This window comes from Heterocephalus glaber, unplaced genomic scaffold (genome assembly GCF_053883595.1).
Source record: "Heterocephalus glaber isolate CG9 unplaced genomic scaffold, H.glaber_assembly_v1.0 deba00001472, whole genome shotgun sequence".
Classification (NCBI taxonomy): Eukaryota; Metazoa; Chordata; class Mammalia; order Rodentia; family Bathyergidae; genus Heterocephalus; species Heterocephalus glaber.
The window spans coordinates 30,266,932-30,282,194 of NW_028258315.1; the positions used below are offsets into that span (position 1 = coordinate 30,266,932).

The window sequence follows — 15,263 nt, forward strand, 5'->3', positions numbered from 1 at the left end:
CCCGGCCCAATTTTTACTTTTTTCTGCTCTTCAAATTTTTACTTTTTTTTTTAATCTTTTCTTTCTCTCTCTTCTCACTCGTTCTCTCACTGTCCCACATTGCTCATCTCCCCATTTGTTCCTTTCTGCACTGAATTCGGTTTTCTCCCTTATTGTTCTTTTCTTCTCTTTTTCCTTCTCTTGATTATCATTAGGTGTAAAGGAAAGTAAATTCGTTATCTAGCCTCCCTGTTGCTGTTAGGTGATTCTATTCATTCACATTTTTGTTCTTTCATTCTGCCTTTTCCTCTTGCCTTCAACAACTTCTTAGAGTTTGTGTGATCTTTCTGTATCTTCTGGCCTCACCGCTAATCTTACCTGATCTTTCTACCTGTCCCTCCCTCCCCAACTCCTTTTAACTCCCCACCCCGATGGGAAAAGATGCCATATTGAAGAGTTTATTCATTATAAACTTATGTTGGGTTGGTCCTCGGTTTTAATTTAACTTACATAGTTAAATGTGATAGATCAATAACTACCACAAATTGTCATTTTCTGAGCTGCGCTTGATGCTATGGTATTGCTGACCATGTCATTTGGGCTAGCATGTTGTGATTGATCTAATTAGTTTTCCTTCCTGGTATAAGGAAAAGAAAATAGCCTCAGAGTCATTAGTCTCAAAACCTAAACACAAGCTGTATCTGGAAGACATCTCTGAAAAGGAATCATTCCACAACGGTTTTAAACACAAGCAACAAAGATACCTACATTAAGCAATTTTGAAGTATTAACCCAGGAATTAAACCAAGGACAGCACCAAAAGCAAAAATGAGAAGACACTTAAGCAAGACACAAACACAGGCTTCCATGCCACAAAAAGAAAATTCTGGTGGAAATGAGGTGGAAAAGTCTGATAAGCAGCCATTTGGACTCCCTGAACTGACAGCACAGGAAGTAACAAAGCAGATGCATGAGGCTCTAGAAAAATTCAAAACAGAAATAATCTCCAAGATAAATACAGACATGGTGAGCAGAGTGAAAGACATGATTAGAGGCTGTAGAGCAAAAACAGGTAAGAAAATAGATGAGATCAGAAACATGCTGGAAGCCATGAATGCCCAGCATAAGAAAGAAATGGAAAATATGATCACTCAACATAAGAAAGAAATGGAATCCATGAAACAGATTCAAACAGATATTCAGGAGATTAAAACTCCATTGAAAGCATGCAGAGCACACTAAGAGAATCTGAAGACAGAATATCAGATATAGAAGACAGGATTGCAGTTAAGGACCATGAAAACAGAGATTTCTTAAAGATAGTAAGGGACCATGAGAAAACAATCCAACAGCTGCTAGATGATGCAAAGAAGAATAACATAAGACTGATAAGAGTCCATGAAAAAACAGGAGAAAGTACAATTGACATAAAAAAAACTGTTCACAGAAGTAATAGTAGAAAACTTCCCAGACAGAGGTGGAGAACTGGACATACAGATACGTGAGGCATACAGAACTCCAACTAGCCATGACTAAAAAAAATCTACATCTAGACATACAATAGTCAAGATCCCAGAAACTCAACAGAAGAACAAAATTCTACAGGCAGTTAGAGAAAAGAAACAAATCACCTACAAAGGAAAGCCCATCAGAATCACGGCAGATTTCTCAACACAAACCCTCAAATCAAGGAGAGCCTGGAGTGAAGTATTTCAAGCCCTAAAAGAAAATAACTTCCAACCTAGACTGTTGCATCCTGCAAAATTATCTTTCAAAATCGATGGGGAAATTAGATACTTTCACGACAAAGAACACCTGAGAAATTTCGTGAACACCAAACCAGCACTCCAAACAATTTTAAGCAATATCCTAGAAAAAGACAAAGAAGGTCACAACTCCATGAGGCCCAGCAGAGAGAAGGCACCACGCAAGGTAAGACACTAAAGCGAAAGGGGGAAAAGTAAGAAATAAAAGAGCCAACAACAGTAAAACATCATGACAAGGATGAGTCAATATCTCTCAATTATAACTATCAATGTTAAGGCCTCAATTCACCAATCAAAAGAAACAGACTGACAGAATGGATTAAGAAGCAAAATCCAGCAATATGCTGTATACAAGAAACGCACCTAACTCAAAAGGAAATCCATAGACTGAAAGTAAAAGGATGGAAAACAGTTCTCCACGTGACAGGAACCCAGAAAAAAGCAGGCGTAGCAATCTTATTTGCTGACAAAGTAGATTTGAAACCAAAACTAATTAAGACAGACAAAGATGGTCACTACATCCTTGTGAAGGGAACAATCCAAGAGGAGGAGATGATAATCCTAAATATATATGCACCAAAAACGAATGCCCCCAACTATACAAAACAAGTATTAATGGACATGAAAAACCAAATAAGCACTAAGACAATTGTAGTGGGGGACCTCAACACCCCTCTATTACAAATAGATCAACTAGAAAAAAAATTAAGAGTGAAATTCTAGAACTGAACCAAGCTATTGAACAAATGGACTTAATAGATGTTTAGAGTGTTCCACCCCACAAAATCAGAATACACATTCTTTTCGGCTGCACCTGGGTCATTCTCCAAAATAGATCACATGCTAGCTCACAGGACATATCCAAGTAAATGTAAAAGAACTGAAGTTGTCCCCTGTATATTATCAGACCATAGTGCAATAAAATTGGAGATCAATAACATAAGAAACCACAAAACTCCCACAAATACATGGAAATTGAACAACACCCTCCTGAACAACCAATGCGTGACAGAGGAAATTAAAGAACAAATTAGACAGTTTCTACAAGTAAATGATAGTGCCAGTACAACATCCAGGAATCTGTGGGACACAAAAGCAGTTCTACATGGGAAATTCATAGCAGTGAATGCCCATATTAGGACAACAGAGAGAACTCAGTTAAATAACCTAATGCAGAACCTCAAGTTCCTAGAAAAAGAAGAGCATAACAAACTCAAAACTCGTACAAGAAAGGAAATTATAAAGATCCGAGCAGAAATCAATGCAATGGAGACTAAGAGAACGATACAAAAAAATCAATGAATTCAGAGTTGGTTTTTTTAAAGAATAAATAAAATCGATATACCTTTAGCCACCCTTATCAAAAAAAGGAAAGAAAAGGCTCAAATCCATGCAATTAAGAACAAAAAAGGTGGGGACTTGGCTGTGGAGCACTGCCTGAGAGTCAGCGTGATCCATGGGCAGCAGCCAGGGCCACGATGACAGACTACAGTGAGGAGCAGCAAAACGAACTAGAGGCGCTGGAGTCTTTCTACCCCAACTTCTTCACAGAAACTCTGGAGTTGCGGCCAGTGCTTTTCAGTATTATCAGAAAATCCACCCAGCTTCACCATCACTGTGACATCTGAGGCTGGAGAAAATGATGAAACTGTCCAGACTACTCTCAAGTTTACATACAGTGAAAAATACCCAGATGAAGCTCCTCTTTATGAAATATTTTCCCAGGAAAACCTAGGAGATAATGATGTCATAGACATTTTAAAATCATTAGCATTACAGGCTGAGGAAAATCTTGGTGTGGTCATAATGTTTACTCTAGTGACAGCAGTGCAAGAAAAATTAAATGAAATAGTAGATCAGATAAAAACGAGGAGAGAGGGGGCTGGGGATTTAGCTCAGCGGTTTCGCCGCTTGCTGCGCAAACGCAAGGACCTGAGTTTGATCCCCAGTAACAAAAAAAAAAAAAAAAAAAAAAAAAAGGACAGAGGAAGAAAAGAAACTAAAAGAAAAAGAAGCAGAAGAAGCAGAGAAGCAATTATTCCACGGTACCCCTGTTACAATTAAGAATTTCTTATGTTGGAAAGCCAAGTTTGATGCAGAACTCTTGGAAATTAAAAAGAAACAGATAAAAGAAGAGCAAGCAGGAAAAAATAAACTAAGTGGCAAACAGCTGTTTGAAACCGATCACAATCTTGACACATCTGATATCCACTTCTTGGAGGATGCTGGAAATAATGTGGAAATAGATGAGTCTTTGTTCCAGGAACTGGATGATTTGGAGCTGGAGGATGTTGAGGATGACCCAGACTACAACCCTGCTGGCCCAGGGAGTGACTCAGAGGACTGATGCACCATCCCCGAAGAGCTACACAGCCAGAGCATCTGTGGCTGTGGTGAGAGGCTTTTCATTTTCCCTTTTTTTTCTAAGAAAAAATAACTCTCAGGAGAATATTCTTCTGATAACTTTCACCACTGAACTTAATAAAATGACCATAAATCTTCAAGATAAAATGTTCACTTCCTCTTATTGGTGAACAGAAGTTTACATATTTAACATTATTTAATGCTGGAGGGAGATCCGACCTATAACACCAAGACTTGAAGGTGGGTTGCGGCCATGTGTATATGGGTATATGTATAAGAAACAGAAATAGGGCCGGGGACTTTAGCTCAGTGGTTTCGCCGCCTGCTGCACAAGTGCAAGGACCCGAGTTTGATCCCCGGTATAAAAAAAAAAAAGAAACAGAAATAACTCATGTTTTCTATCCTGGAGATGATAGTTACTTTTCGATTCCAAATGTTGTCTTTCATATGAAGTGTTAAAATGCTGAGATAAATAAGAAATTAAACCTGGATTCTAGCCTTTCAGCACAGTAAATTTAAGTTTTAACAGAATCAGAAGCCCAGATCATACACACGAATAAAATGGATGCCATAACTTAAAAAAAAACAAAAAACCGAAAAAGGTGAAGCCACAACAGAACCAGCAGAAATCCAGAGGATCATCAATACCTACTTTGAGAACCTGTACTCTAAATAAAATGTAAAACACAGAAGAAATGGACAGATTCCTAGATAAGTATGAACTGCCAAAATTAAATGAAGAAGATACAGAAATTCTAAACATCCCAAAAACAATGAGTGAAATTGAAAATATAATAAGAAACTTACCGACAAAGAAAAGCCCAGGTCCTGATGGCTTCACTGCTGAATTCTACAAGACTTTTAAAGAAGAACTAACTCCATTACTCTTTAAACTCATCAAGGAAATTGAAAGGGAAGCAAGGCTTCCAAATTCATTCCTGGAACCAAGTGTTACTTTGATCCCAAAACCAGGGAAAGACCCAACCCAAAAAGAGAACTACAGACCAATCTCTCTAATGAACACAGATGCAAAATTCCTCAACAAGATACTGGCAAACAGAATACAGAGGGTCATCAAGAAGATCATTACACCCTGACCAAGTCAGATTTATCCCAGGGATGGAAGGATGGTTCAACATTTGTAAATCAATAAATGTAATATACTATATTAACAGAGTCAAGGACAAAAACCACATGATCATCTCAATAGAGGCAGAAAAACCATTTGACAAAATCCAACACCATTCATGATAAAAATGCTACAGAAAATTGGAATAGAAGGTCTTTATCTCAACCTGATTAAGGCTATCTATGAAAAACCAACAGCCAACATCATACTAAATGGTCAAAAACTGAAAACTTTCATGCTAAAATCAGGAACAAAACAAGGATGCCCACTATCACCACTCCTGTTCAACATAGTTCTGGAAACATTAGCCACAGCAATTAGAAAAGAGAAAGAAATAAAAGGAATAAAGATAGGGAAGGAAGAAGTTAAACTGTCATTATTTGCTGATGATATGATACTTTACATAGAAGACACAAAAAACTCAGTCAAAAGTCTTCTAGACCTAATTGACAAATTCAGTAGAGTAGCTGGATACAAGGTCAACACTCAAAAAACAATAGCCTTCTTATACGCAAATAGCAGACCCATTGAGAGAGAAATTCGGGAAATAATTCCTTTTACAATAGCATCTAAAAAAATGAAATATCTAGGAATCAACCTAACAAAGGAAGCAAAAGACCTCAACATTGAAAACTACAGCACTCTGAAAAAGGAGATCGAAGAGGATATAAGAAAATGGAAAGATATCCCTTATTCCTGGGTAGGAAGAACCAATATAGTTGAAAATGGCCATACTTCCAAAACTACTATATACAAGCGCAAGGACCCGAGTTCAATCCCCAGTACCAAGAAAACAAAACAAAACAAAACTACTATATAGATTTAATGCAATGCCGATTCAAATTCCAACAATATACTTCACAGAACTAGAGAAAACAATCCAAAAATTCATTTGGAAGCAGAAGAAACCTAGAATAGCAAAAGGAATTCTAGGCAACAGAGACAAGGCTGGGGGTATCACAATCCCCAACTTGAAACTATACTACAAAGCTACTCTGATAAAAACAGCATGGTACTGGCAAAGAAACAAACCCAAAGATCAGTGGAAGAGATTAGAAGATGCAGAAACAACTCCAGACATATTCAGCCACCTCATCTTTGACAAAGGAGCCAACCACCCTCATTGGAGGAAAGACAGCCTACTTAATAAATGATGCTGGAAAAACGATTTCAACCTGCCAAAGACTAAAACTAGACCCATACCTATCACCATGCACTAAACTAAGATCGAAGTGGACTAAAGATCTAAATATTAAGACAGAAACACTAAACTTGCTGGAAGATAAGTTAGGTATAACTCTTGATGATACTGGCATAGGAAAAGACTTTATGAACACATCTTCAGTAGCACGGGAGCTAGCACAAAGAATCAACAACTGGGATCTCATCATATTAAAAAGCTTCTGCACTGCAAGAGAAACTACCAACAGAACAAAGAGACAACATACAATGTGGGAAGAAATTTTTAGCAGTTGTACCTCAGACAAAGGTCTACTATCGAGAATATATAAAGAACTGAAAAAAATCAGACGCCTCCAAATTCAAAGACCCAATTAAAAAATGGGCATCAGAAATGAACAGACATTTCTCAGACAAATTAAATATATGAAAAAATGTTCAACATCACTGGTCATTCGAGAGATAGAGATGAAAACAATGCTGAGATTCCACCTCACCCCACAAAGAATGGCTGCTATCAAGAAATCAACCAATAACAAATGCTGGGAGGGGTGTGGAGAGGAAAGGAACCCTTCTCCGTTGTTGGTGGGAGTGTAGACTGATGCAACCACTGTGGAAATCAGTATGGAGATACCTCAAAGAACTAGGACTACAGGTCCCATTTGACCCAGCTACTCCTCTGCTGGGAATCTTCCCCAAAGAATTAAAAGAATCATACCACAGTGATATATGTGCACCTATGTTTATAGCGGCACAGTTTGTAATACCTAAAGCTTGGAAACAGCCCAAGTGCCTACTCATCAACTGGAAACTGGATAAAGAAGATGTGATTTTTTAATAAAATGGAGTACTACTCAGCCATAAAGAATGAGAAACTAGAGACATTTACAGCTAAATGGATGCATATTGAGGTCATAGTTTTAAGTGAAATAAATAGGACACATAGGCCGGGGATTTAGCTCAGTGGTTCCAGTGCCTGCCTCACAAGCGCAAAGTTGCGAGTTCAATCTCTGGTACCAAAAAAAAAAAAAAAAGGACACACATGTGTACATACTGAATAGTTTCTCTAGTGTGAGAAACTGAAAGTGTAAATAAGGATGAAAATGATTAAAATGAATAATTGATAATTTGAAATAGGAAAAGGTCCAAGGGTTTGGGAGTGGTGGGAGGGGCAAGGGAAAGGGAAGAATGGAAAGGAAAAATTATGAGAAAGAAAAAAAAATGGAATCAAAGTCTGCATAAATAGGTAAGGGTGGAGGGGGTGAAGGGTGCACAGGTAATGGGAGAAAAAAATAAGAACTAAGATACATCATGTTCAGGTACAAACACCCAATGATAAATGTAAATGTGTTTTATACCTAAAATGTATCAATAAATATATAAAGAAAGAAAGAACTGAAAAAAATCAGACCCCCCCAAATTTAAAGACCCAATTCAAAAATGGGTTTCTGAAATCAACAGGCATCTCTCAGACAAAGAAGTAAAAGCAGCAAATAAACACATGAAAAAATGTTCAACATCACTGGTCATTCGAGAAATGCAGATGAAAACAACATTGAGATTCCATCTCACCCCAGAAAGAATGGCTATCAAGAAATCAACCAATAACAAATGCTGGCAGGGGGTGTGGGGAGAAAGGAACCCTCCTCCATTGTTGGTGGGAGTGCAGACTGGTGCAACCACTATAGAAACCAGTATGGAGATACCTCAAAGACTTAGGACTAGAGGTCGCATTTGACCCAGCTATTCCCCTGCTGGGTATCTTCCCAGAAGAATGAAAAGAATCATACCACAGTAATACATGTGCACCCATGTTTATAGCGGCACAGTTTATAATAGCTAAAGCTTGGAAACAGCCCAAATGCTTGCTCATCAACTGGAAACTGGATAAAGAAGATGTGGTTTTTTAATAAAATGGAGTACTACTCAGCCATAAAGAATGAAAAACTAGAGACATTTATAGCTAAATGGACGCATATTGAGGCCATACTCTTAAGTGAAATAAATAGGACACACATGTGTAAATACCGAATAGTTTCTCTGGTGTGAGAAACTGAAAGTATAAATAAGGATTAAAACGATTAAAACAAATAATTGATCATTTGAAATAGGAAGAAAAGGTCCAAAGGCGTAGGGGAAGTGGGAGGGGAAGGGGAAAGGAAAGAAGGGAAAGGAAAAACTATGAGAAAATGAAAATATGGAAACAAAATCTTTGTAAATAGGGAAGGGTGGAGGGGGTGAAGGGAGATAGGGACTGGAAAAAAAATAAGAACCAAGATACATCATGTACAGGTACAAGTACCCAATGATAAATGTAAATGTATTGTATACCTAAAGGGTACCAATAAAAGAAAAAAAAAAAAAGAACAACTCTAGGTATTAAAACCAAGCTGAAGTCCATCATTAATGTTAACAAACAAAAAGATGGCTTACCGTGATGACTCTGAGAACTCCCCCTCCATCATTGACCGTTACTTTGTGAAGATTTCTTGACACGAGACCATGTAGGTCTTGGCTCTCCCACACTATTGTACCTTCAAAGCTCTTTTGGGGGAAGAGATGAATAGTGAGTCAATTCTTTATTGTTGTCATTTAGATTTTAGGCATTTAGGTCAAGACTTTTATTTTAGGCCACAACTCTAACAAACCCTTGTTAAACGTTTTGGTGGGTACCCCAATTATATCTTTCACACATATCTAAAAAAATTAAAACAAACAAAAAAACCACAAAAAAAGACACTGAGTATACGGTCAATTTTGCAGATACGGTGTCATTTCCCATTGTATCAAAACCACTTCCTGACATTGCAGCTGTTATAGCTCTTCTTTCTTGTGTGTACAACATGCCACTGATTTGATGCATCCTTATTCAGTATTTCCTTACTGTCAGACATCTGGTTGCTACCTAATATCTCCAGAAATAATGTAGGAGTGTTTTGATACACTGTACACTCCCTACTATACAATTTACAAAAAGTTACATTAATTCAACAGATTCTAAAAAATGATTTCTTATGCATTTTTATTTCTCTGATTCTAGCAATGTTTAAACACTACCTTTCTCTTCTGAGAACTGCCTTGCCATGCTTCTTTGCCATTTTCTATCTTCTATTTTAGTTACGAATTCTATATCAACCTTTTACAGATATCTTAATCCTCTGCATATTTTACATCCCCAAATATTTTGTCAGTTCTGTCTGCCACCTATTATTTTTTACAAATTCAAAAGTCCATACATTTTACCTTGTCAAATTGGACAACTTTTCCTTTGTGATTAGTACTATTAAACACTTAGCTTAGAAAGTTACACCTTCTGCCCCAAGGTGTGATATTCTTTAAATCTAAACACCTTCAAATTTCTCTGTCGTCCCCACTTTTATCTCTGCCTGGCTGGCTTCAGGATACTCAGGTCTCAGCTCTACTAGCATCTCCTCCAGCTTTCTCCAGAGCCAAGAGAAGGTACCAACACTCAATTTCTATCACATTCATTGCTTTATTTTCTTAATATCATTTACCATTCTGTGATTTCTTTTTATACTGCCAAGCTAAGTGCAGTCGAATGAAAGGAACACAAGGGTAGGATCTTGTCTCACCAATCAGTGGGTACTGTGTCCCTAGTAACTTGAACACCCACACATAACTGAATATTCAAGAATGTTTGTTGAATACATAATGTGGAACAAAAAGTCAATTAGAATGACTCCTGGTATAGAAATAAGTTATAGCTTTAATACCTTAAAAAAATTCATATATGAAATGGAGAGATAAAGTATTCATACTAATGTCTCATATAACCAGCATTGTAAGGAAACTAGAGAAAATCAAATTTGTCTGACAAGTTAGGCCAATGGGTTACAAAATTTTACTATAATTCTTTTCTCCACCAAAACAGAAACACTGTGAGAACTGGGATTCCCTTGGGCTATCTGTCTCACGGCAGACAAACACTTACTCATCATTATCTATGAAATTACCAAGGTGCCCTGTGGAGCCCTTAGGGTCCTCGGGCAGACCTTGCAGAAATACCTCAAGCTATGGTATCATTAGTCTTTCAGTTAGAGAAAATGATACCTGCCTCAAAGGGCTGTTTGAAAACTAGTGATAATGAATATAGTGCAGTGTCTGCTTAGAAAATAGTGCTTTACTACCAATGGAAGGCACACAGGAAGTGAACTCTTCCTTTAAAAGATTCTAATTTCTATACCTTCCCTACGTGACTTTAACCCCCTATTGAATCTGAGGTCCAATTTGAGTTCTGTAGAAACAAAATCATTCTCACAAATATATAAAAAAGAGCCAGCCATAGCTGACACATGCCTGTAACCCCAGCACTCTGGGAGGTGGAGGCAAGAGGATCACAAGTTGAGCCCAAACTGGGCAACTTAGCTACTTAGTGAAACCCTGTCTCAAAAAAAAAAACAAACCGCTGGGGATATTGCAGTCTGAAGACCCTGGGTTCAATCCCTAAATATCATGAACAAAAGGTTCTGCTAGGGACTTCCAGGAAGATGGTAGAGTGGTGAACGGCAGAGAAAGAGCCTCCAGATTTGGTGTCCAGATGCTGGAATTCAGCAAAGTGAGGAGGAGGGAAGAAGGATCTGAAGAATTGAAGCCCATGAGGAGAGCAGAGAGATTTCAATGAACGAGGAGGAAGAGGCAAGTGGTGTTTTCCCCCTGGGCTCTGATTCACGGCCTGGGAGGGGCAGCTCAAACCTGCAGACACCATGACTACTGGTGACCCCAGAGGCCTCCACAGAGAAATGCACCAGTGGAACAGAGCAGTGCATGCAGCAGACTGCAGTGGCTGGTGAGTTATTTGGGTTCAGATGTTCCCCAGGAGAGGGCAAATGGCCAGTACCCATCTTGGAGGGGCCAACTGAGCTCAGGATTCAGAGAAGCTGCAGGCTCCATCTAGCAGCACCAGTGTCAGGGAGAGGCTGCTGAGTTAAGTTAGTGAGAAGTCAAGAAGCCGAGTTCTAGCTTGCAGGAGGCACATGGAGTGTCTAACAAATTGGGTCCCAGCCTCACAGCCAGAGACCACCTAAACTTCGGAGGAACTAAACGTACAGGCTTGCTGGGATTGTCCACTGCCCCACTGTGCGTTTATGGCTGGCTTGCTGGAATTGATCATCATGGATCTGGACTATCTACTTTGTCTACTAGTGACAGTGGAGACATGCCTTGAAGTGGACATTTTTTTCTTGTTTTCTTCCTCTTTTTGTTTCTTGATCATTCTTCCTTTTATATGGGTATGAGCATTGTTTCTGATTTTGTTGTTTTTATTCTGTTCTGGATTTTCTTTCTTTTTAAAAAATTTTTGGTACCAGGGATCGAACTCGGGACCTTGCACTTGCAAGGCAGGTGGCAGAACCACTGAGCTAAATCCCCAGCCTTGTTTTTTTTATTTCCATTTATTTTATGCCTAATTTATTCCCGTGCCATAAGTTTTTGTTTCTTCAGTTTCTTCTGGGATATCTTTTTCTTCTGTGCAACTTCCTCCTCTGGTTTAGGAACAATTTGTTCCTTTTCAGTAAGGATCATCTCAATATGGCAGGGGGAGCTCATGTATGGGTTAATCCGGCCATGAGCTCTGTAAGTACGGCGGCGCATCTTGGGTGCTTTATTCACCTGGATATGTTCAATGACCAGAGAATCGACATCTAAACCCTTAAGCTCAGCATTACTCTCTCCATTTTTAAGCATGTGCAGCAAAAATTCAGCACTCTTTTTGGGCCACTGGCCCTGTGTCCACCCCCACTGTTTGGCCTGGGCACACCTACCAACTCCACCATTGTATGCCTGAATGGCACACATTGTTTCTTTAATGTGACATCCTTCAGGTACTTGGTGGCCTTTTGGCTACGCATACGCTTGATGGCCTGGGCAGTTTCACGGGTGTTCTTAAAAGTGAACACGAAGACTTGAGCCTCTTGATTTGCATGATTTTGTGGGGTTTTCTGGGTCAAGAAAGAATCAAACCATTTTCACAGGTCAGCTCTGGCTGCTTACAGGAAGAGTCAGCCTTTATTTATTTAGGTACCTGGGATTGAACTCGGGTCCTTGTGCTTGCGCAGCAGGCAGCAAAACCACTGAGCTAAATCCCCGGCCCAGCCTTGTTTTTTTTTAATTTGTTCTTTCTTTCCCTCCTGTTTTCTTCATCAGTTCTCCAAAGTTGTTGTTGTTATTTTTTCTTTGGTACTGGGGATCAAACTGCAAGACTGGGGGTGGCAACACTGAGCTAAATCCCTGGCCCCCAAAGTTCTTCTAGTCTTGTGTCCTCCAGCCTTGCTTCTAATTTCTTTCTCTTCTATTCCTCTGTTTCCGCTCCTCTCCAACCCCTTTTGCATTTTCTCCCTGAGGTAAAATCACCATACTGAGGGGTTGTTTGCTTTATACAATTTTCTGATTTTGGATATTATACAGCTACAAATCTAGTTCATATGGTTAAAGGTGGCAAATTAATAGTTACCACAGTTTGTCATGTTCTAGGTTGTGAGACATGAATGTTCTGATCAGTTGCTTTTTCTGTTATGCCAAGACTGAGACTGCCTAAGTGTCATAAACAATACCAGTGCCAAAGAACCAGGAGCTGGGCCAAGTAGGCAGCAGCTTCTCATCCCCAATAAATTGAAGGCAGGATCTTGCAACAGACTCAAAATCCAAAAGACAGCTACACCTGGAAGACATCTCTCAGAAGTAGTCATTTCCTAAGGTTTCTATGGTTTTTGTTGTTGTTGTTGGGTTTTGTTTTGTTTTCTTGGTACCGGGGATCAAACTCAGGACCTTGCACTTGTGAGGCTGGTGGTGGAACCACTGAGCTAAATCCCTGGTCCCTTAGGGTTCTAAATATTAGCAATAAAGCTACTCGCCATAAGCAATTTATAAGCATCAACCCAGTACTTAAAACAGAAAAACAGAAAATGAGAAGACACTTAAACAAGATGCAAACACCCCCTCAGACTTTAAGTTCACCAAAGGCAAACCCAGGGGGCAATACGGTGGAACAATCCAAAAGCCATCCACCTGGACTCTGATATGGTAACAGTGGAAGTAACAAAGCAGATAAATGAGGCTGTAGAAAAAACTGAAATAAAAAATAATCTCTCACATAACTACAGAGACGGTAACCACAATGAAAGACATGTTAATAACTCTAGAGCAGATACAGATAAAAAATAGAAGGGCTTAGGAAAATGATAAAAACCATGAATGCTCAACATAGGAAAGAAATGGAATCCATGAAACAGATTCAAACAGATATCCAGGAGATTGAAAATTCCATTCAAAGTATATGCAATAGAATAAGCCAATGTGAGAACAGAATATCAGATATAGAAGACAGGAGTGCAGTTAGTGATCATGAAAAGAAAGATTTCTTTAAAACAGCAAGGGACTGCAAAAAAAAAAAAAAATCCAACAGCTGCTAAATGATGCAAAGAAGAACAATATAAGATTGGAGTTAATGAAAAAGCAGGAGATAGTGCAAATGACATAAAAAACCTGTTTATACAAGTAATGGTAGAAAACTTCCCAAGCATGGAAAAAGAATTTGACATACAAGTAAGTGTGGCATATAGAACTCCACTTAACCATGATAAAAAAAATCGACACCAAAAAATATAATAATCAAGATGTCCACTGTCTCCACTCTTGTTCAATAGTTTTGGAAACATTAGCCAGAGCAATTAGACAAGAGAAAGAAAAGGAACAATGACAGGAAAGGAAGAAAGTATCCATTATTTGCAAATGACATGATACTCTACATAGAAGACCTCAAAAACTCCAGCAAAAGACTCCTAGATTTGATAACCAAATTTAGTAGTGTAGCTGAATACAAAGACCACACTCAAAAGTCAATAGCCTTCCTATACACAAATAACAAACTCACTGGGCCAGGGATTTAGCTCAGTGGTTCGCCGCCTGTCTTGCAAGCGCAACATCCCGAGTTCGATCCCCAGTACCAAAAAAAAAACAAAAACAAAAACAAACTCACTGAGGGAGAAATTAGAGAAATAATACCTTTCACAACAGCATCCCCAAAAATGAAGTATTTAAGAATCAATCTAACAACGGAAGTAAAAGACCTTCACATTGAAAATTACAGTACTCTGAAAAACAAGATTGAAGAGAATATTATAAAATGGAAAAACATCCCTTGTTCCTGGGTAGGAAGAACCAATACAGAGAAAATGGACATAATTCCAAAACTGTTATATAGATTTAATGCAATCCTCGTCAAAATACCAATTCCATTATCTCACAGAATTAGAGAAAACAATTCTAAAATTCATTTGGAACCAGAAAAGACCTAGAATAGCAAAGGCAATTCTGGGCAACAAAGGCAAGGCAGGGGACATCATAATTCTTGACTTGAAATTACATTACAAAGCTATGGTGATAAAAACAGCATGGTACTGGGAAAAAAACAGACCTGAGGAGCAGTGCAACAGATTGGAAGATGCAGAAACAACTCCAGACATACTCAGCTACCTTATCTTTGAGAAAGGAATCAAACACCTTCACTGGAAGAAAGACAGCCTCTTTAACAAACAGTGCTGGAAAAACTGGCTTTCCACTAGCTGAAGATTAAAACTAGACCCCAATCTTTTATCATGCACTAAACTAAAATCAAAATGGGTCAAAGATCTAAATATTAAAATGAGAATGCTAAATCTGCTGGAAGATAGAATAGGTAGAACTCTCAAAGACGTTGGTGTAGGCAAAGACTTCATGAACAAAACCCCATTGCATTGGAAATGTCACAAAGAATCAACAACTGGGATTTTATCTCATTAAAAATTCTAAGTTGTTACTCAAAAGATTACTATCTACAACATAAAGAACTC

At 38.5% G+C, this 15,263-nt stretch overlaps 1 protein-coding gene across 4 annotated transcripts in view; it reads right to left on the reverse strand.

Annotated features, from left to right (window-relative positions):
- Positions 1–15,263, reverse strand: part of B3galnt2 (beta-1,3-N-acetylgalactosaminyltransferase 2) — a 75,584-nt gene that overhangs the window by 25,633 nt on the left and 34,688 nt on the right. For 3 of the 4 annotated variants that reach the window (XM_021266386.2, XM_021266389.2, XM_004854621.3), the window contains one exon: positions 8,851–8,961. The exons of the other annotated variant lie outside the window; for it this stretch is intronic. In XM_021266386.2, coding sequence (XP_021122045.1) covers positions 8,851–8,961 — 111 coding nt within the window. The remainder of the gene's footprint in view (positions 1–8,850; positions 8,962–15,263) is intronic. 4 annotated transcript variants of the gene reach the window in all.